General features: G+C 38.0%; 1 protein-coding gene across 1 annotated transcript in view; it reads left to right on the plus strand.

The window, feature by feature from the left end:
- The window catches only part of aspm (assembly factor for spindle microtubules), a 59320-nt gene that overhangs the window by 16582 nt on the left and 21203 nt on the right, over positions 1 to 21535 (plus strand). Inside the window, exons 9-17 of the mRNA XM_059984710.1 lie at positions 163 to 293; positions 1115 to 1290; positions 5104 to 5246; positions 5341 to 5426; positions 6071 to 6289; positions 7264 to 7465; positions 13389 to 13534; positions 13657 to 13785; positions 16051 to 16245. Of these exons, the coding sequence (XP_059840693.1) occupies positions 163 to 293; positions 1115 to 1290; positions 5104 to 5246; positions 5341 to 5426; positions 6071 to 6289; positions 7264 to 7465; positions 13389 to 13534; positions 13657 to 13785; positions 16051 to 16245 (1427 nt within the window). The remainder of the gene's footprint in view (positions 1 to 162; positions 294 to 1114; positions 1291 to 5103; positions 5247 to 5340; positions 5427 to 6070; positions 6290 to 7263; positions 7466 to 13388; positions 13535 to 13656; positions 13786 to 16050; positions 16246 to 21535) is intronic.

A 21535-nucleotide genomic window follows, 5' to 3' on the forward strand; every position in this document is an offset into this window, starting at 1 on the left:
CTGTTTAAATGTGAAGCTTGTAATCAGTAATGCATTTCAAGCCCGTCACTTCTTCAAACTAATGAAAAAAATTGTTCCAATGATCCAAATTTTGGATTTGATATTAATGTGAGTTGAAGGATAAATTTAAATACTCTAGCTTTTGTGATTTGACTTTTCTAGAGCACCAGGAAGTTTTGGCACAGTTCACACTGAAGAAATTCCTACTTCTGGTTTGGTTTCTTGATTGTGCCAAACAATCCAGAATGATAGATCATGATCCATGTCTTTTCTGTAAAGATGCTGAATTTAAGGTAAGATGCTGGCAGGTATGTCTTCTGTCATAGATTTCCTTTTGTAATAACAAGTATAAAGGCAATACGTGTAGTGGAAGATTAATTATCTTTTATAATGATGAACAGTTAGTCTAGAACATGGATAGGACCATGATTCTGTGTGATACCATTTCACTCTTCCATTGTTTTATTAAATTCTTAAGCAGGTCATTGGGATAGAATGCTTTCAATTAACCTGTTCGGTTTTCAAATCTAGTACTAAGATGAAAACATTTATTACGTTAACTTGTGATCATAACATTTTATATGTGAAGTTGCAGTTTTTAGAAATGTCATTAGCAATTTATTAAAATCTTCTTTCTGATTATGCATAATATTATATTTTCCATTTAGACTGATGTTCAAACCAAAATGATTTGAAATAAATGTGAGATGTAAGATTTACTTGAGTGCTGTAAAAATTGGTTTTGTGCACAAGGGTCTTGAGCGTCTGTGCACACCAAACATGGAATGAATAAATTAAAATACATTCTTTGGCTTTGTGCACTGGGGATTTCTGTATACCTGTGGCATCTGTTGAAGACAATTAAACTCATTTGGTAAACGTGTCTAATTTGGTTTCTACAATTTTATTGATTTTTGTTAAAACAGAAATATAGGCAGTACCTCTGAATTAAAAATGAACATTGTATTAGAAAACATTTTGCATTTGTAGTGCAGCTGTGAAATTGTATTTGGCCTACAGTTGTGTGTGCCCTGGATAAAGGATAAGGGTGCATTCGATTGTAATTTTGCTTACTACCAGGCTCCTTTAACTTGTATCTTTTTTTTTTGCTTAGGCAAGCAAAGACCTTTTACTTGCCTTCTCAAGAGACTTTCTTAGTGGTGAAGGAGACATTTGCCGTCATCTTGGTTTCCTGGGGTTGACAGTCAGTCATTGTCAGATGCCCCTTCATGAATTTAATTTTGCGGTCACCAATCTCGCTGTAGATCTTCGATGTGGTATTCGCTTGGTGTAAGTACAATATATTTTAATCATCCAGTGGAACAATAATACTTTTACGATTAACTTTTAAATGAGCTGTATAATCCAAACTGACTGGTTGGTTGTCCGTTGTATCTGACAATGACAGTTAGATTTGTGCTGTTCTATTGTGTATCAGTAGGTTGCTACTGAGCATGAGAACGATGCTGGATTTGGAAGTGGGGCCACTGCTATTTTGTCAAAAACAAGTAATCCAAGCGATTGAATTGCAATTACATAATTATTTTAAATTATAAATAATTTGCACAAGTTAACAATGCAATAATGATTTTTATTTTGACTTTGAACCAAAGAACTATTTTAATATATTGCTTTATTGGTAGATCTTTATGGATATTACATGACAATAGGGTTAAGTTATTTATCATTTCCTGTCTATTAATTCCATTGGATAATCTCTTACCTCTATGTCCCTTTCCCATAATAACCTCATAGCCCTTAATAGCCAAAAATCAACAAGACACCATCTTGAACGTATTTGCTGACTGAGTTTCACAGCCTTCTTGATTAGAGAAATAATGATTGAATTTTCCATCTGTGCATAGTTATATCTTATCTCAGTACTGACTGACTGTTCCCATATACTGATATGGCCACTGGAGTACCTTTGTCAGGAGCATTATCCTTGAACCTACCCTGTGAATTCCCATAAGAATTTTGTACTTTTTCAAAAATCACATTCATTCTTCTAAACTAGAGCCTGTATGGGCTCAGTCTGCTTAATCTTTCCTCATGTATAATTTCGACCCACACCCCCAAAACCTAGTGAACTTCGGGTGCACTTGTACTAGTTAACACTTGGTACAGAGTCCTGGTGTGTAGACAAAATTCCTGCTGTGCTGCCACTAGGGCACTGGATGATGGTAGTACTCAGGTCCCTTGCCATTAAGGTTATGTACCATTTGTCATACCAATCAGTGACTGAACCTTCACATAGATATTCAGTGATTTGTGTATTTTTGTGCTCTGCAAAACAACAAATATAACATCTTGGCAATGATAATAAATCTGATAATGAACACTAAAACATTTCAGTTTCTTGCCATTTAAACAAAAAAAAATTTTCTGTTTTTCATCAAAATAGATGACTTTACATTTTTACACATTGATATGCTTTCTGCCATGTCTTTAAGCTTGTTTACACTACTGTGAAGGCTTTGTGCATTATTTCTTGAATTCATATCATTACCTAATCTATTATCTTGAATACGTTATACCTTGGCATTCAACTCTTATATAGATCGTGACAACTGGGGCCTCAGCATCGACCCCCTATAGCACCCCATGAGTTACAGCCTCGCAATCTGAAAATGATGTGTCTATTTCAACTGTTCTTTGTACGTTTAGTAATCATTTATCCACACCAATATGATGCCCACAATCTTGTATTCCCTGGGAATGTCATTTAAAAATCTCTTGTCTGTTGTCTTATCAATAGTTCAAATACAGATAACCTCTGTTACAGCAGTTTAGGTTAACAGAAATTCACTTTGCAGGCTTCACAGAAGACTGCAACTTTCCAAAGGTAATCAAACAGATCCAGTACCTGTAAATATCTCAGTTGTTTATTCACAGTGGGAGGCCACTTGAGAATGGCTTTGAGAACTGACAAGGCAGGAACACATAAAAAATGCGGGAGGAACTCAGCGGGTGGGACAGCACCAGTGGAAAGCAGTTAACTGTCGACATTTCAGGCCAAGACCCTTCGTCAGGACTGGAAAGAAAGAGAAGTCAGAGCAAGAAAATGGGGGGAGGGGAGGAAGAAGTACAAGGTCGTAGATGATAGGTGAAACCAGGAGAGGGAGAGTGGATCATGTAATGAGCTGGGAAGTTGATTGGTGAAAGAGAGAAAGGGCTTGGGAAGAGGGAATCAGATAGGAGGATAGAAGACCATGGAAGAAAGAGAAGGATGAGGAGCACCAGAGGGAGGTGATGGGCAAATAAGAACGTGAGAGAGGGAAACAGGAATGGAAAATGATGAAAGGGGTAGCAGTTACCAGAAGTTCAAAAGATTGATGTTCATGCCATCAGATTGGAGGCTACCTAGACAGACTGCAAGGTGCTGCTCCTCCATCCTGAGTGTGGCCTCAGTGCAGCAGTAGAGGAGGCCATGGACTGACATGTTGGAATGGGAAGTAGAATTGAAATGACTGACTACAGGGAGATTGTGATTTTTCTGGCGGGTGAAGCGTAGGTGCTGGGTGAAGCAGTCTCCCAAACTACGTCGGATCTCACCGATAATATAGGAGGACACACCGGGAGCAGTGGGTACAGTAGATGACCCCAGAAGATTCTCAGGTGAAGTGTTGCCTCACCTGGCAGGACTATTTGGGGCCCTGAATGGTAGTGAGGGTGGAGGTGTATAGGCAGGTAACACTGGTTCTATTTGCTAAGATAAGTGCCAGGAATGAAACAGGATCAGTGGGAGGGATGAGCGGGCAAGGAGGTCGCTTAGGGAGCAAACCCTGCGGGAAGCGGAAAGTGGGGGGCGGGGGTGCGTGCAGAGGGAAAGATGTGCTTGGTAATGGGATTCCATTGGAGATGGTGGAAGTTATGGAGAATTATGTCCTGGACGTGGAGGCTAGTGGGGAGGTAGGTGAGGACAAGAGGAACCCTATCCCTGGTGTGGAGGTGATAGGATGGAGTGGGGCAGACATGCGTGAAATGGAAGAGATGCAGGTGAGGGCAGACTTGATGGTGGAGGAATGGAAGCCCCTTTCTTTGAAGAAGGACATCTCAGTAGTTCTGGAATGGAAAGAACTGACAAGGCAGTGTCTTGTATTGATATTTTCTAGTGAATCAAAATAACAACCCTTTCTCTGGAGACAATCCATTCCTTGGCTGGTGATTACTCAAATAAGGAAGTTACATTTAGTAACTTCTATTCTATGGGAATCATTCCAGAATTCGTGGCATTCTGGGAGATGAGAATCTTTAAGTCCCTCACAACTATTTTCAAGGTTGGGATAAAGATCAAGGGATCTTGAACTTTATTGGCTGTCTGCCCATTAATTGTTGTTCACATTTTCTGGGTGGTTGTATGCATTTTTCTGTTGAGACGAAGGCAAAATAATCTAATTTTATTACAAAATGTAGTTTATCTTAAATGTCCATAAGGGGTCGATAACAACTTTACTAATGTTTCCATTTTAAATGCTTTTCTAGCCTTTTCTTCTTGGATCACTTAAGTATTCTATATACCTTTATTGTCCTTCTGTATGAATTGAAAACTGCTATACTCCTCAGACTTGTTTTCTTTGACAATGATGTATACCTTTTCCATTGAACTAATAAAGTTTTTAGCCTTTATTAATCATGTTTGACCACATCCATTTTAAGACTTAAAAACCCAACAATATGTGTACTTGTCATGTTGTTTTATCAATTCTGTAGTTGTTGTCCATTGCTGCATTTGCTGCCATTCACATCTTGTGCAGTTTCCCGTATCGGCTATGGCCAACCCATGCCTACCATTATTCGATTTCATTTGGATGTAAAACTCTAATTTTAGAGTGAATTAAATCAATTTCAACCCTTGCCTAAAAATATCCACTACTAAGATTATTCTTCCCTAAATATATTGAATACAAAACTAATTAGCCCCATTTGAAGATGTGACATCAATAGCTTGTCCAACCTATTGAATTAGAAAATTATCTCTGCTGCAGTCCATGATTTTTAGCATCTTGGGGCGAGATGAAGTTTTTTTAAAATTCTGCTGTACTTCCAATGGAAGGGCACTTTTTAAAATTCATAAGCTTTTGGTTGTGTGACGTTTTACAGGCGAGCAGTTGAACTTCTTACTCAAGACTGGAAACTTTCAAAGCAGCTGAGGGTCCCAGCAATTAGCCGTCTTCAAAAGCTGCATAATGTGGATGTTGCACTGAAAGCCCTTAAAACTCGAGTTGATTTGAAAGATGAGCGGGGTAAAATTCATTTTTCTTAACTTTAGCCAGAGTATTAGCTTTACTCCTAATTTTTAAGTGGTCTTTGAATACAATGTCTTTCTCTCTCCACCAGGCATTGATATAGATCCCAGAGATATTGTGGATGGACATCGGGAAAAAACTTTGGCACTATTGTGGAGAATCATCTTTGCCTTTCAGGTACATTTTTGACTATGAAAATCTAATTGAACTTCAAAAACATTTAAGGCTTTGAGTTATACTATTTTCGTAATTGTTAAATGTTGCTTGGTTTGTTCTGAAATTAAATATTGAAATTAGTATTGGGAATGCACACACGATCTTTTACTTTTTATTGTTACTTAGTTTTTCTTTCAAAAGTAAATGTAGTAACTAGTTCTGCACCTTTTGTACAGAAAAGTATATGTACAATGAAGTGAACTGAGCATACAAAAATAACTAATAATATTATAAACGCCCAGTGCCCATATTCTACACAAAATACTGGAAGAACTCAACGGGCCAGGCACCATCTATGGAGAAGAGTAAACTCTTGACATATCAGGACTGATGAAGGAGCTCGGTCTGAAATGTTGATTATTTACTCTTCCATAGATGCTGCCTGGACAGCTGAGGTCCTTCAGCATCTTGTATGTTGCTTGGATTTCCAGCATTTGCAGATTTTCTCTTGTTTGTGAAGCCCTGATCCTATGTATTTGGCCTTCTAATACCACACTATTTGAAGCAAATTGATTAGATTGACAAGTAAAAATGTTATCCAGTTTAATTGCTGTTCATAGAGTACTAACATTTGCTGATTTTAACTAATTTTTTTCTCTACTCAGGTGGAGATATTGCTAAATGAAGATCAGTTGCGAGAAGAAATTGAATTTCTGAAAAATAATTTACACACATCACACAAACTTGCAGCTCTGCGTTCCCTTTCTGTGCCACCCCACCCAGTGAAAGATAAAGACCTTAACTGCTTGCCAGAAAAATACAGTCCGCAAATCACTCTGTTGATGAATTGGATAAATGCTGTATGTGCATATTATGGTGTAAAAGTAGGTAGAGTTGTTACATTTGATCTAATTCTGTTTTTCTCTTTTAAAATGAGTAACTTTTGGTTGCCTTCTTTATCCGACTTATACTGCTGATGTTGAACTTTGACAGTATCCTCAGGCAATGCAATAGTACGTATATTTTCCAGTTCATTCCTATTCCTTGGCTCAAATTTTATTTATTTTTAGGATGTGCACATCCCTGTCTGATCCGGGGTGGGGGGGGGGGGGGGAGGGGTGTGGTGGTGAACAAATGAACACACACACACACAATTGATTACTTTATAAGTTCTCTGTATGTGGATCTCTCATGAACCTGGTTTCTTAATGCAACTTTCTAAGGCTTGCAAATGGTTAATGTAATTTAATGTTTATGAATATTTTTTCCACAAGCAGGTGATATAAATTCAATGTTTTGAGCTCCAAGAAATCTGCAATAAGAACAGAATAGTATTTTTTATTATTAATATCTTTAAGCAATTCAGGATATTAATTTGTGATAGTTAACAAATTTTGTTTAGTTTGAGGTTTGTAGGTCTATAAATTTGATAGTAATCTTAGAGTAAAGAGTTAGCCTATTTTTAACTAGACTGAGCAAGGCAGTTAATTATCTTAGAACTTTATATATACAGGTCATTTTCTATAAGGTGGACTGTAATTAATTTAAAATACAGTATTTATTCAGTATTCAATTTACATACATATTTTGTCACGCTGTTAAATGATACTTTGTCTTTTTATACCTTTTTAACTATTTCCATGAAACTTCGGCTGACTGGGCCAGCCTCTTGATTGGACCAAAATGTACTGGTCCTGATGTGTCCCAATTAGCCAGCACCCACTATATTCTGAAATATGGTTTGCTCAAATATTAGCAAATAGCTATTTTAAGGAGTTCCAACTGAGAAAAATCATAATAAATTGTATTTTCAAAAATTATCTTGTATGCATTATTCAGTTTTGTCGTCTTGTTTCAGGTTGAGAATTTTACCGTCCCCTTTTCTGATGGTAGAGTTTTATGTTACCTTATTCATCATTACCATCCGAGCCTTTTGCCTGTGAATAACATTTGTCAACGAACCACACAGACAGTGGAATATGCACAGCATGGCACAGTGGCAATTGATACATCTACCAGTGAGTCTGATGAAAATTCCATTGATGCCATACCTACAAACAGTAAGTATTATTGGTGTTCCATATTGCTGTGATGAAACACAAACTTAAACGAGTTTTTCTGGGAATGCCTTCGGAATAAAATATTTAGTTAAAACTCATGGGGTTGATTTTTGAAGTCTCTAAAGATCATTGGGATGGTTAGTATACAAAATAAGCAGCTATCATTGCACAACAGAGAGCCAGTAGAAGTGTTTTTCCACAGATTGATGATGATATTAAAATCAGGAAACAAACCAGGAACTGGCTATCCAGCCTTTGAAGGCTATTTTGCCATTCCTCATTCATTAAAATCATAGCTGTTGGATTTTGATGTCCACTGTTCAAATTTGACACCACAAGATTATAAGGTATAGGAGTAGAATTAGGCCATTTGGCCTATCGAGTCTGCTCCAGTACTTAATCATGGCTGATCCAGTTTTCCTCTCAATCCAACCTACTGTCTTCTCCCTGTATCCCTTTACGCCCTAAACGCTTACTGCCCTTCAGCTGATTGTTGAGTGTGAGCAGTGTTTGATGGGTCTACCACTTGTTTGTCAATATATAGATTAGCAATAGTTTAATCTTCAGTCCTGTGTATCTTGACTTCTTTGGTCTATATTGAAGCAAGCTGTGACGTAGCTGCCAATCTTATTTCGTTGCTGTTATCCTCACTTGAGTCGCTAGGGGGCTCCTGTGGAGTTTATGTCACGTCCATCCTGTAGTTTCTCTATGAGTTCAGATGGTGGTAGTGTCTTGGAGAACAGTTCGATGGAGGGTTATTCTCCAGAGTTTGGATGGTGTTGCTGTCAAGGGGGACTGTTCAACGTAGAGAGTGTCCTCCGTGGAGGGATGCCAGATGTAATGTCACTGGTAGTGTCGCTCGAAGTGTCATTTGCAGGACTGCCCACTTGAGGTCCCTATTCAGTTTTCCCATGTTGTCCTGTTTACTTACCATGCACTTTGGTTTTGTTTTTCACTTGTTTGGTTAAGGCAGAGTTTTCTTCTTTAGACTTTTACCTGTCTCTATCAGGCTGTTTTTAACTGTTTTCTGCAAATTTCACTTTTCTTTTCCAAACGATTAATTAAAGACTTCACTCGCCCCGGTAACATTTTCATTCACTCAGACATTTGATCAAACTGACCGTGTGGTTTTATTTCCAAACGTTTTCATTAATTATATCAAACTGAGATGTTTTATTCAGGTAAGAGCTCTTGACCATCATCTTGATTCGATCTTAGTTCATATATACTTTATATTACTTTGACTGTAATCTCAAAATATTAATAGATAGCAGCCAAGTTAATAGATTGTCCAGCAACCTAATAGATTTCAACCAAATTTTCACTAGGTACCAAATTAGTTTGCTGCATGATCGAAATAGATTGTCCTTCAACCAAAATGCTCCCATACCCTACCTGCTTGTGCAGCGGAATCCAATATTAATGTCAGTGTTGCCTTGGTTTTCACAAAATAGAAATGCAGTAGTTTCCTCGATCCTACTTGTATCCAATGTATTGGACCCAGAACTACTGCATGTTTTCTCTCAGACAAATTGGAACAGAAGACATTCTTGCCCCTTTTGTTGAATGCTAAAAGTTCCACTTTATCTGCAATTGGCTCTAGTACTTAAAACTTTGTAATCTCCCTGCAGACCACAGCAGTTAGAAACATAGAAAACCTATAGCACAATACAGGCTCTTCGGCCCATAAAGCTGTGCCAAACATGTCCTTACCTTAGGAAAATAAAGGGTTATGGATAACTCTGTGCAATTTCTAAGCTCCACGTACCTGTCCAGCAGACTCTTAAAATACCCTATCGTATCCTCCTCCATCACCGTTGCCGGAGCCCATTCCACACACTCACTACTCTCTGCGTTTTTAAAAAAAAACAACAGCAACTTGCCCCTGACATCTCTGTATCTACTTCCAAGCACCTTAAATCTGTGCCCTCTTGTGCTAGCCATTTCAGCCATGGGAAAAAGCCTCCTAACTATCCACACGATCAAGGCCTTATTATTATTATTATCTTATACACCTCTATCAGGTTACCTCTCATCCTCTGTCGCTCCAAGGAGAAAAGGCTGAGTTCACTCAACCTATTCTTATAAGGCATGACCCCCAATCCAGGCAGCATCCTTGTAAATCTCCTCTGCATCCTTTCTATGGTTTTCACATCCTTCCTGTAGTGAGGCGACCAGAACTGAGCACAGTACTCCAAGCAGGGCCTGACCAGGTGCAACAGCTGCAACATTACCTCTCGGTTCCTAAATCCAATCCCACGATTGATGAAGGCTAATGCACCGTATGCCTTCTTAATCACAGAGTCAACCTGCACAGCCTATGGACTCGGACCCCAAGATCCCTCTGATCCTCCACACTGCCAAGAGTCTTACCATTAAAACTATATTCTGCCATCTTATTTGACCTACCTAAATGAACCACCTCACAACTTACCTGGATTGAACTCAATCTGCCACTTCTCAGCCCAGTTTTGCATCCTATCGATGTCCCGCTGTAACCTCTGACAGTCCTCCACACTATCCACAACACCTCCAACCTTTGTGTCATCAGGAAATTACTAGCCCATCCCTCCACTTCCCCATCCAGGTCACTTATAAACATCATGAAGAGTAGGGGTCCCAGAACAGATTGCTGAGGCACACCAGTTCTTGGATTGTGATGGTTTTTAACCCAAAGTTCTATCAGAAGTCAGGAATGAGGTGCAAAATTTGTTGCTTCATTTAACAGCGACTCTGCCCCTGTTACATGTTCTGAAGTGGATAACCTAACACTTTTCCATATTTTATTCCCTCAGCAGTTCTTAACCACCCTCAGTCTGTCCATATTCCCTTAATACATCTTAGCAGCACCATCTGCTTTCAATTCTACTTAGTTTAGTGTCATTAATAGCATTTGAATATCTCTGCTAGATCTTTGAAGACCTGAAAAGCTCTGACTCCAGCCTCAGACCTTGTCTCAGTCAGTTACTGTCATTTTGCTTCGTGTCTGATAATCAATTTTAAGTCATACATGTTATCTCCATTGACTTGTTGACTTTGGGATGTCATATTATTGACTATATCAAATGTTGGTGAGACCACATTTAAGTACTGTGTGCAATTCACTTCTAGCCATAGAAAGTATGACATTAAGCTGGAATGAGTAAAAAAGGATTGATATGGATGCTACCAGGGCTTGAAGGCTTGAGTTAGAGATTGCATAAGATGGGGCTTTTTTCTCCTGGAGCATTGGAGGCTGAGGGTTGCTCTTATAGAGGTTTATAAAATCATTAGGGCATAGAAAAGGTGAAAGTCAGTCACTTTCCCATGGTAAGGGAGTTTAAAACTAGATGATGTTGTTTAAAGGTGGGAGGTTTAAAAGGAACTTTAGGGAGTAAATCTTTCACTATCAAGTTGGTTTGTGTATGGAATGAGCTGCCAGAGAAAGTAGAAGACACAAGAGAAGTTATGCTATTTAAAAGACATTTAGACAGGTACATGGATAGAAAACGTTTAGAGGAATAATGTCTAAACTTGGGCAAATCACACTTGTTCACGTGGACAACCTGGATTACCAAGGATGACTTCGGCCTTGTTCATGCTCCATAACTCAAGCAATTTAGTCAAGTAAGATTTTCCTGTCATAAATCCATAGTGGTTTTCTGTTGTTGCGTTCTTACTGTGAGTAATGAGGAAAAAGCTAGAGGCTGTAATTAAAGCTAACAAGCAAATACTTTCCAGAATTCTCCTTCCTTTCATAAAAAGTGAGGTCACATTTCCACCCACCAAACCCACAGAAGCAATTCCAGAATCAATAGAACTTTGAAGATGATAATCAATGCATCGACTAACTCTTTCAAGACTCCCCTGCTGTGAACAGTTTGTTTATACTGAAACACCGCAACAACAACACACTTCCAAAATTTGTAGTTAAGACTCTTTATTTTGGAGGGATATAAACAGTGACAGGCATCAAGTATAATCAATACAAGAAGAGATTTCTAAATGGAGAATGGATTAAATAATTGGCGTGTGCAACAAACCAATTATAAGTTGTCATGTTAGGAATTAACTTCCGGTTAGGAATAATAGAGTTATTTATGATTTGGAAGATGAAAGTTCAGCAGGGTTGGAGAAACATTTCAAAATACAAACTGAAGACTGGAAAGGTTCTCCTTAATGCTTTTAGCCGATTAAGAAACAAAAAGCCCCACAGTTCTAGAGTGCTATAATTGGGGTGGGGAGTAGTGAAGTCATGCCTACCTATATTGAATTTTAGTTAGAACACCCCTGCCCTACTGTACTAGTTGTCTTATAAAAAGGATAAAGGGATACTGGGAAGGATGAAATAAAGATTTACAAGGAAGGTACTCAGTGTATGAAGGTATGAGTATCAGCAAAGCTTGAAAAAACTGTTTCTTGAGAATATAGGGGGCCTGATTATGACCAAGTTAATATGCATAGGAATGTTGTGCTGACTATCTGATCTACTCTAAAAACTGCCTAGAATTTCCCTACTGCTTAGCCTTCTGTTGCTCTAAGTTCAGTGTAACTAAGAGTCTCTTGAAAGACCTTGTATCCAAAAAAATTCCATTTGTAGGGAAATGCATATCTGAGTGCAAATATTATAAATTCAGTAAGGAAATGAGACAAATTTTATTACCCATAGGTAATAAAGGCAGGATTGATTACCACAGGGTGTGATCAAAACAAATACGGTACTTTAAGGATAATTGGGAAAGCATCTGGAGGAGAATGGAATGGAAGCTTACATAGCTATGATTAGATAAGAAAGGAGGAGACATGAGCTGAGTGATTGGTCTGAATGTTTTGTTCCTGTGGCATTTTTCCTGTACTCCAGTTTTTCTGTACTGGACAACTGGAATAGATGACCACAGTGGGTGGTTCCCAGAAGGTAAATAGTAACGGATTTGCGAACACAAAGTTCTCTGCAATTTGCTTGGCTTTTCCTACCACCCCCCTGCCCACCTCACTCGCCTTTCCCCAATTCTGGTGCAACTAGTTCTGATTTAAATTTCAGTTCAGTTGCTACTCATATTGTCATACCTCCCCAGTTAAGGTGGAAAACACCAAACATCAAAGACAAATAACTAATGAAGCTATACGATAACTCATTCAGCTTAATTCGTTTTGTGTTTAGATACAATATGGGGTTAGATTATGTAGGGGAGAATGGTGAAAGATGCAAAATAATCTGAGGAAACAAACACTTTTAAATAATGAAGTAAATAGTCTTTAAATGCTTTACTGCTATATGATAAATGGCTTTGCACAAAATGCAGTGGGCGGTCAATGTGCTGGTTTAAGTGGGAGTATTGCTAGATAAAGTAATAAAACTTGCTCATTTTTCTGGATTTTCTGAGTAAGATGTTCAGTGAATAGAAATATTTTGAAGTAAATACCATCTGTATGGCATACAGTTTTTAAGTAGCTTGCATTCTTGGTGTTTAATCCATTTTTGTACTTTTGATGAGGTATTAGTTATGAGGAGAATGTTTAAGTTGAGGTTCAGCAGATATTTATCAAATAATTTAATATTTATGAAGTATTTTGTTGGTGTGGATATAGAAAAGCTAATCATTTTTGCAAGTTGATGATTCAGAATCATCAATTTTATTTAGGTAACTTGAAAATATTTAGAAAAGCTGCAGAGGTTGAATGTAATTTCTTTTGTGCAAAATGAATCCAGCGAACCGTGTATTTAATACAAAAACTAAGTGGATACTTGGAGCTTTCTTGGCAAACAACAGTAATCTTGAGTTCTAAAGAGTAAGATGACTGGGTTTTATTACTGTAATAGTAAAGTGAAATTCTGCTGATTAGAATAAATTAGTTAAAAACTAATGGTCACGCATGCTTGAGTGAACTACTATATTAATTTTTGCTATTGAAATGATGCTCAGTGATGTATCTTTCTATTTAGCGCTGCCTTCAACCGGTATCTATGAAGAACTCTTGGAGAATGAAAAGAAGAATTTTAATTTAGTGACAACTGCTGTTGCAGAACTTGGAGGCATCCCAGCAATGATACGGCTCATGGATATGTCAAATACCATCCCAGAAGAGAAGGTACACGTTTCTTTCCTTCAAGTAGAAGCGTAAAATAAATTAGGAAATGTTTAATTCTGGGCAAGATGGCAGTCCTGCCATTGCTTTACGATAGCTCTCTAAACATCTTTGTTTTTTTCCAGGTTGTTATCACTTATGTCTCATTTCTCTGTGCACGCCTTCTTGATCTACGAAAAGAAGCAAGAGCTGCTAGAGTCATACAGGCTGCTTGGAGACGATACAAGCTAAACTGTGAGCTTCAACTTTTAAAGGTAGTATAGTTATCCACCACCTGCTCTGTTTTGCTGTTAAAATGACCTATTCTTCAAGGTTTTAGTTAAAGCTATTGTTAAGCATTGTGCATTTGACTAAGCAAAAACAATTATTTAAATAATGACCTGTTCCATCAAGTTAATTTCAGAAAATCCCATTTAATTATTTAGTACGTTTGCATCCTGTGAGATGGGGGGGGGGGGGGAAGTATTTTAGTAATCTGTAGTCAATTTAGAATATCAAAAGTTTGCAAAAATTTTGTATTTGGGAGGCAACAACTCTACATGCAGTGAAGTTCAATAATTTTCATGGAAATATGGATAACGTGTTTCCAGATTTCGGTGTTCTTGTGTCTAATGTGCAGGTTAGAAAGATTTAGTAGCAAACTATATTTCATGGAATCATTAAAGCAACAAAACATGACCTTCGACAAAATATGAACCTTTGTGATTGTTCTGCCTTTTAGTAAGAAGACAACTGATCTGATCGGCCTCGGCTTCACTTTCCTGACTCTTCATTGTAGTCCAACTCATTTGCAGTTTGAAGTAATAGATATCTAACCAACTGACAAAAAAATTAGTTATGCTGAGTTTTTGCAGAACAAAGTAAAGGACAATACTTCGGTGGAGCATATTAGAAAGGGAATTTCAGAGATTTAAGTTTCCTCAGCTGACTCAAGCATTACCTGTAACACACAATTAAATTTGGGCTGTTCATGAAGCCAGAATTTGTAAAGTAGCTCTGGAGAATATTAGAGATAGCAAGGAATGAGGTTGTGGAGGGATTTGAAAGCAAGAACGCAATGACAAAGTAAGAATTTTAAAATCTGGTGTTTAATTGAAAGCTTATGGATGAGACTGAGGTGTTCCAAATGAGTCCTTGGGAAATTCCAGAAGTAGCATTGGAAGAGCACAATGGCATGATTCTAAAACTAAGTAGATATAAAGAAAGGAATTGTACAAACCATGTCCTAGGCGGCTAGAAGTTTGAGGAACACATTGCAGGATCTTGATTTGCCTAACACTTTTAAGGGCTATATACAGACAGAAGGGATTTATTAACCTTTTAACATAAACATGGTTGATGTTTATGACTTGAAGAGCTGTTTTGATAGATTAAAAAAGAATCAAACACAACTGTAGGGTGCATGGCAATAGCTTTGGGATGTAACAGACACCATTTTTGCTGCTCTGCCTAAGACAAGATAGGTGAAGTACAAAAATGAGGAAGTCTTGTTATGTCTGTACAATGCTTTGGTGAGACTGCATCTAGAGTATAGGCTTGGTCTTATTATTTACCATGGAACCATTGCAGAAAAGGTTAGAAGACTGAGTGGAAGTTGTCTAATAAGGAAAAGTTTGACTATATTAAGTTTTACTCCACTTTGGAGTTTATTGGAACAAAATGTGATTCTATTGAATTAAGCTAATTTGGGAGTACCTGACAGGGTGGTTGCTGTCAGGAAGGGAAAACCTAGAACAAAGAAGGGAGAGTGGGAGGAGTGGTTAACTATTTAAGATTAAGAGTCATTTTTTATAAGAAGGAGATTTTCTTAGGATAATGAATTGGGACTCTCCACTTAGCTGCTGAGACTTGAGTTATTTGGTATATTCAACGATAAGATTGGACTATGTAATCAAGAGGGACACTTCTGCGGAGGACAGAAATCAGATCAGCCATTGTAACTGACATGACTGAGTAGATTTTAACATGTCTGTGGACAGTTCCTTTCTGTTTTTATTCATTATGATGGTGAATATTTGCAGGTACATTGCCTATGATGGGCTGTACGAAAATTCAATGGAGAAATCAGGAAACAAAAGAACCTTCAAAAGTTATGTGACATGAACAAAATTTGGCACCTGACAGTGTCTTTTAGAGGTTTTATGGAACAGACACAATTCATAATTATAATTTCCAGAAATATATTAAATTTTTACATTTTCTATTAATAATAAGTATATAATAAAAACAAAAGTATACAGTAAGGACTTTAATTTGTTTTCTACTTGACATCTTTATATGGGTAGCCATCTTATGTTGAGAGAAAAGGAATGTTATGTGGTCTGTGGAATACAAGGTATTATATACTTGGATTTCTAAGCCATTGTCTTCCCAAACTTTGATATTCATATTATTCTTTGTGCACTTATCAATATATGCTGTTTGTTACTGGAAAAACATAGCTGGGTGTAATTTTGTAAATTAAAACTAACTATGAGCTATGATGTAAATTCACTCTTAACAACTGTATTGCATTTCAGGAGAAAGAACAAGCTGCAAGTGTCCTTCAAACAGCAGTGCGTAAATTTTTGCATCGACAGCAGGTCAAGAAGAAAAACAAAGCTGCTATTGTTATACAAAGTACTTGGCGCGGCCATGTGGCAAGGCAGAAGACTAAAGCACTGATAATGTTTAAGATACAAGCAGTGCAGAATGAGGCAGCAACACTTCTTCAGGTTGGATCATTTAGCTTTAAGAAATCAAATATGATTAACATACCATGTGCTAAATCCAATCTGGAATCTGTATCTTTCCACTTTACAAATGTTATTCTCTGAAATTAACTTCTAAGTATGTGTCTCAGAAGAAGGTTTCAATTACTTAAATATTAGTAAAGCTGCAGTTTTGTTCTCAGCTTTGTCAGACCTTAAAAAGTGAAATTGTGCAAAGTTTTCAAAGGCCAACAGAAAAAAATGACATCTTTTGATACAGTAGAGGAAAAACCAAAATATTTACACACAAGTTTCTGGCTCAAGATAGTAAAATGATTGATCAATTTTTCACTCTGGTGCATAAATTGCTGTTTTTGAGAATAGACTTCCATTGCAAAGACTTATAACAATATCCAAAAGCTTGCACCAACACCTGCCATCCCAAACAAAGAAAACAATGAGAGAGAAAATGACAACTAACATTTTAGCAATGAATTGAATATGAATTTTGGAGCACTTGGTTTCTAAAAGGTAGTAATTTCCTCTAAACGGTTGAACAAATATGTTCATTTAAAAATAGCAATTTTACTCAAACTTAGGGAGGGGTCTCAGCCTGAAACATCGCCTATTTGCATTTTTTCATAAATGCTGCCTGACCTACTGAATTTCTGCAGCATTTTGTGTGTTTCTTTGCAATTTTTCTTGCACTGGATGGAAGGTTATCTTTTCATGGTGATAACTAATAGAGGGTTATTGAACAACGTGACAGGTGAGTTGGGAATTTGTTAAATATCACTTTAAAATCACCTGCTATAATAGTGATTTTTTTTTTGTGTTGCCTTCAACTCGACTTTCTTCCCGCAGAGAATCTGTTCACTGGTTTTGCATGAGTAATGCAGCTGGTATCTCTGCCCACAGACTTGCAAAATCTTTCCTTTTGGATATTTTTTCAGCTCTTTTGAATGTTGCTTTTAAAATCCTCTAATATTAGCCTTTTTTTCCCTTGTAGCTTTATTGTTTTTTTTTAATCAGTGTAGATGCAGATCATTTATTTCCATGGGCTTCAACCTTAATGATAACCTGATTATGTGGCACTTTATCAAATGCCTTTAGGAAGTTTGTACGTATTGCATTTGCAGCATTTTCCTCATCAACCCTCGGTTTTATCAAGGCTAGTTAGTTAGGTCAGACATTGTTATAGAGGAATTACTATCTAAAATCTTTACTGTGTCTTCCTTTGCTGAGTTTCCAGCAACATTGTTACCTTGGTTTACTTTGGACTGATGTAAAAGTACTTAAGTCTTCAGTCGTATGTCAGCCTCCTTTCATAGTGACTAGTCCCATTGGGTAGAGATGCTCTGTTGCTCTCGATGATTGTTTTCTTGCAAGTAGCAGGCTTATAAGTGAAGATTGTGACTGAGCTATCTGCTAGCAGTCCTGAATTCTTCCTCTCTGTTCAGAGCATGGAAATGATGCAGAAAATCTGCATTTGTTACCAAATCTTAAAATTAGTTTCATGGTTTTTGTCATTGGTTTTAGTATTATTTTTCAAATTGGAGTTAGCTAACTGAAACTTGGTGTTAAACTATTTCAAGTGTTAAATGGTGCAACTCGCTATCATGCAGACACCCGTGTGGAAGCTCTGCAGTGGACTTTGCTAACTATGAGTATTGATCCACATTTCTTTCTAGGAATGCATTCAAATCCAATACTTAAGGTGATATTTTAAAAACAAAACCACCCTTAATTCTTGTCGTAGAAAACCTACAGCACAATACAGGCCCTTCAGCCCACAAAGTCATGCCGAACATGTCCCTACCCTAGAAATTACTAGGGTTACCCATAGCCCTCTACTTATCTAAACTCCATATACTTATCCAAAAGTTTCTTGTCAGGTGAATCTCCACTTCATTTATGGATATGATTCCAGTTGAGTACTTACCACAAGGGGGTGACATATCCATATGGAGATCACCAGGCTATAAAGTTAATTTGTTTGACTAGGTCAGGGGTCAGCAACCTTTACCACTGAAAGAGCCACTTGGACCCGTTTCCCACAGAAAAGAAAACACTGGGAGCCGCAAAACCCGTTTGACATTTAAAATGAAATAACACTGCATACAACGTTTTTTTTTTGCCTTTATGCTATGTATAAACAAACTATAATGTGTTGCATTTATGAAATTGATGAACTCCTGCAGAGAAAATGAAATTACATTTCTGCATGCAACAAAAACATTTTGAACTCCGAAAAAAAGATGTTGGGTTGAAAGTTACTTTTAAGTAAAATACTCAATGTCTATTTGAGTCCTTCTTGTATTTATGAAAAACGCCGAACTTAAATTTTCCGCCAGCAGCAAACCAAAAATAACATCAGCCAGCTGTCAGCCTGAAAAATAAAAGGACTATTTCACTGAACAATGAAAAAATATGAATATACGTAAAATAATAGGCAATTAAAATATTTATCATACTTGGTTAATGGGATTTCTGCTCCTGGACCTCAGCGCACAGCGTCTGCACATCAGGGCTGTATGACGTCACCTTCATCTTTACACAGGATCGCAAGCTGTCATCTGTAAGGCATGTGCGATGTTTGTTTTTAATAAAGTTCATGTTGGAGAACACCTGCTCACATACATATGTGGATCCAAAGATCGACAGGACTCCAAGCGCATACTTTTTCATGTTTACATAAATGTCGGGCATAGCATTCCATGTTTTGAACACAAGTTTGTCTGGTTTTGGAAGGTTTTCAATATCACTCCATTTGTGATTCTGAGCAAGAACGGCTTTCTGACGGGCAACATCTTCAAGGTCTGCTGTCAAGTGTCTAAACTTGGACACCCATATGTCTTTGTCGGCTATGTCGGCCAGTTCCATCTCAAGATCAGGTTTACTCACATCTGCCAATGCAGTCGTATTCAGTAGGGAAGGATCGATGCTTAAGGGAGTGACCGGGAAGGATAATGTGTTTTTTCCCTCTCTGAACTCACAGAGGCATTTCCCAAACGATGTTTGCATTGCAACGATTGCAGAATGTAAATACTCCGAAATTATCATGTCGTGACCTTGTTTGAACTCTCTCAAATTGGGGAAGTGAGACAAAGTGCCTTTCTGTAACTCTCTGGCAAGCACTGTCAACTTGCGCTCGAATGCTAAAACATCCTCCAACATGTGCAGGGCTGTGCGTCCTTTCCCCTGAAGAGCTGTGTTCAGCGTGTTCAGGTGCGCTGTCATGTCTACCATGAAGTGTAGCTTTTCCAGCCACTCTGGCTGTTCCAGCTCAGGAAAGGTGAGCTCTTTGCTGCCCAGGAAAGTTTTCACTTCTTCCAGACATGCGACAAAGCGTTTCAGCACCTCCCCTTTGGACAGCCACTGGACTTTGTTGTGCAGCAGGAGATCAGAATATGCGCTTTCCAGCTCGTCCAGTAACAAACGGAATTGACGGTGATTTAAACTTTTTGCCATTATTTTATTGACAATCTGAATGACAACATCCATTACTTCTGTGCATTCCGGAGGAAATGTTTGAGCGCACAGTGCCTCTTGGTGCAAGATGCAGTGAAAAGTCAGCAGCTTTCTGTCCAGCGACTTCTGCAGTAAAGCCACAAATCCCTTGTGCGTTCCCGTCATATTCGGTGCCCCATCAGTAGCTACTGACACCAGATGGGTGGTCTTTATTCCTTTGGCTCTTAAACAATTCAAGACAGCCTCACAGATGTCCTACCCCCGTGTTTGGTCTTTTAGAGGTATCAACTCAATCAGTTCTTCCTGTGGCCCGGCAGAGTTTACATACCGGCAGAACAGCGCTATTTGTTCAATATCACCTTTGTCTTTAGACTCGTCACAGGCAATTGAGTAGGCCGCAGCTGAATTGATGTCTTTAATTTGCTGTCTTGTGATGTCTTCTGCCATTTTTATGGTTCTGTCTTTGACAGTCTTTGCAGAGAGGGGCATATCCCTGATTTTCTGCACAATTTCACTCTTGTTTTTAAAGTCCGTGAATAGATGTTCTGAAATCTTAATGAAAGATTCTTTTATATATTCACCATCTGTAAACTGCTTCCCGTGCCTGACTATTTCCTGAGCGGCAATATAACTAGCGTATGTCGTTGGTTTTCCGGACTTCATCCATTGCTTGAAATGATTTTTGCTCAGATCAACCTTTCGCATCAGTTCCGAAACAGCTTTTTTTCTCTCATCTCCATCCGGATATTTTTGAGCAAAGGCTGCGTGTTTATTCTGGAAATGCTTTGCAACATTTGACTTTTAGTTGTTTGCTAGTTTCTCATTGCATATTAAGCATACCGGTAAACCAGTCTCGTCAACAGTGAAAGCAAATGAATCTGTCCACATATCATTAAACGTTCTGTTTTCTTCAGTCACTTTTCTTTTTTTAGAATTCTCCATAGTTGGCCTACCTTGGATCGAAAAATTAAAGAAATTGCGCACTGGCGGGTGTCAGGTATTGGCAGTGGTGACGTATATTAATAGCGATAAAAACACGTTATAGCGGTGTGCTCACGCAGTCAGTAAACTGCAGTCGAATAACTTTATTCAAACTAAACAGCCTTGCTTTTAAGCCTCCCTCAACCCAGCCCCCATGGGCGCGGATGCTGCAAAAGACGCGTACTCACAACCCCCGTAGGCTATCTCCCTTAGCCGGAATGCTGGCTAATTGTGAGCCGTTTCGGATGTGCCAGGAAATGTGTCGCCACATTTAGATTGTACAAGATCACCATAATCTTCAAATTTAGAATTACATTTCAAAAGCTAACAAACTAACATAAAATACATTTTAATTAAATACTGACCAATTATTTCCCAAAGCCACAGGGAGCCGCAGCACAGAGGTGAAAGAGCCACAAGTGGCTCCGGAGCCGCGGGTTGCCGACCCCCGGACTAGGTTCTCCAGTTACCGCATTAATACTTTTATTCTCTAGCCTGGTGAAGTCTATGTTTTGACATTTTCCAAAGGAAGGACTCTGCATGAGGTTGGGTTGATGATCAGGCTTTTTGAATGCTGAGTCAGGGTTAAGTTCAGCATTCTAAGTTCTTGAGTTTGAATGCAAAATTATAATTTAAGAGGTATTTGCAAATTAACTTTAGAAGCAAATATTCTACATTTTGTTCAAAGTGGTCCTTCATATGCATAACTTGTATAGTTGTAATCTACTCAGTGTTGCATTAGACAATAAATGCACTTAAATCACAGAACATCTTTTTGAGAGCCATTTTAATTTAAAATGGTGTACGTTTTCCTTTTAGTATAGTTGTTGTTCATATAATGTTTCCTTTATTTTATTTATAG

This window comes from Hypanus sabinus, chromosome 11 (assembly GCF_030144855.1).
Source record: "Hypanus sabinus isolate sHypSab1 chromosome 11, sHypSab1.hap1, whole genome shotgun sequence".
Classification (NCBI taxonomy): Eukaryota; Metazoa; Chordata; class Chondrichthyes; order Myliobatiformes; family Dasyatidae; genus Hypanus; species Hypanus sabinus.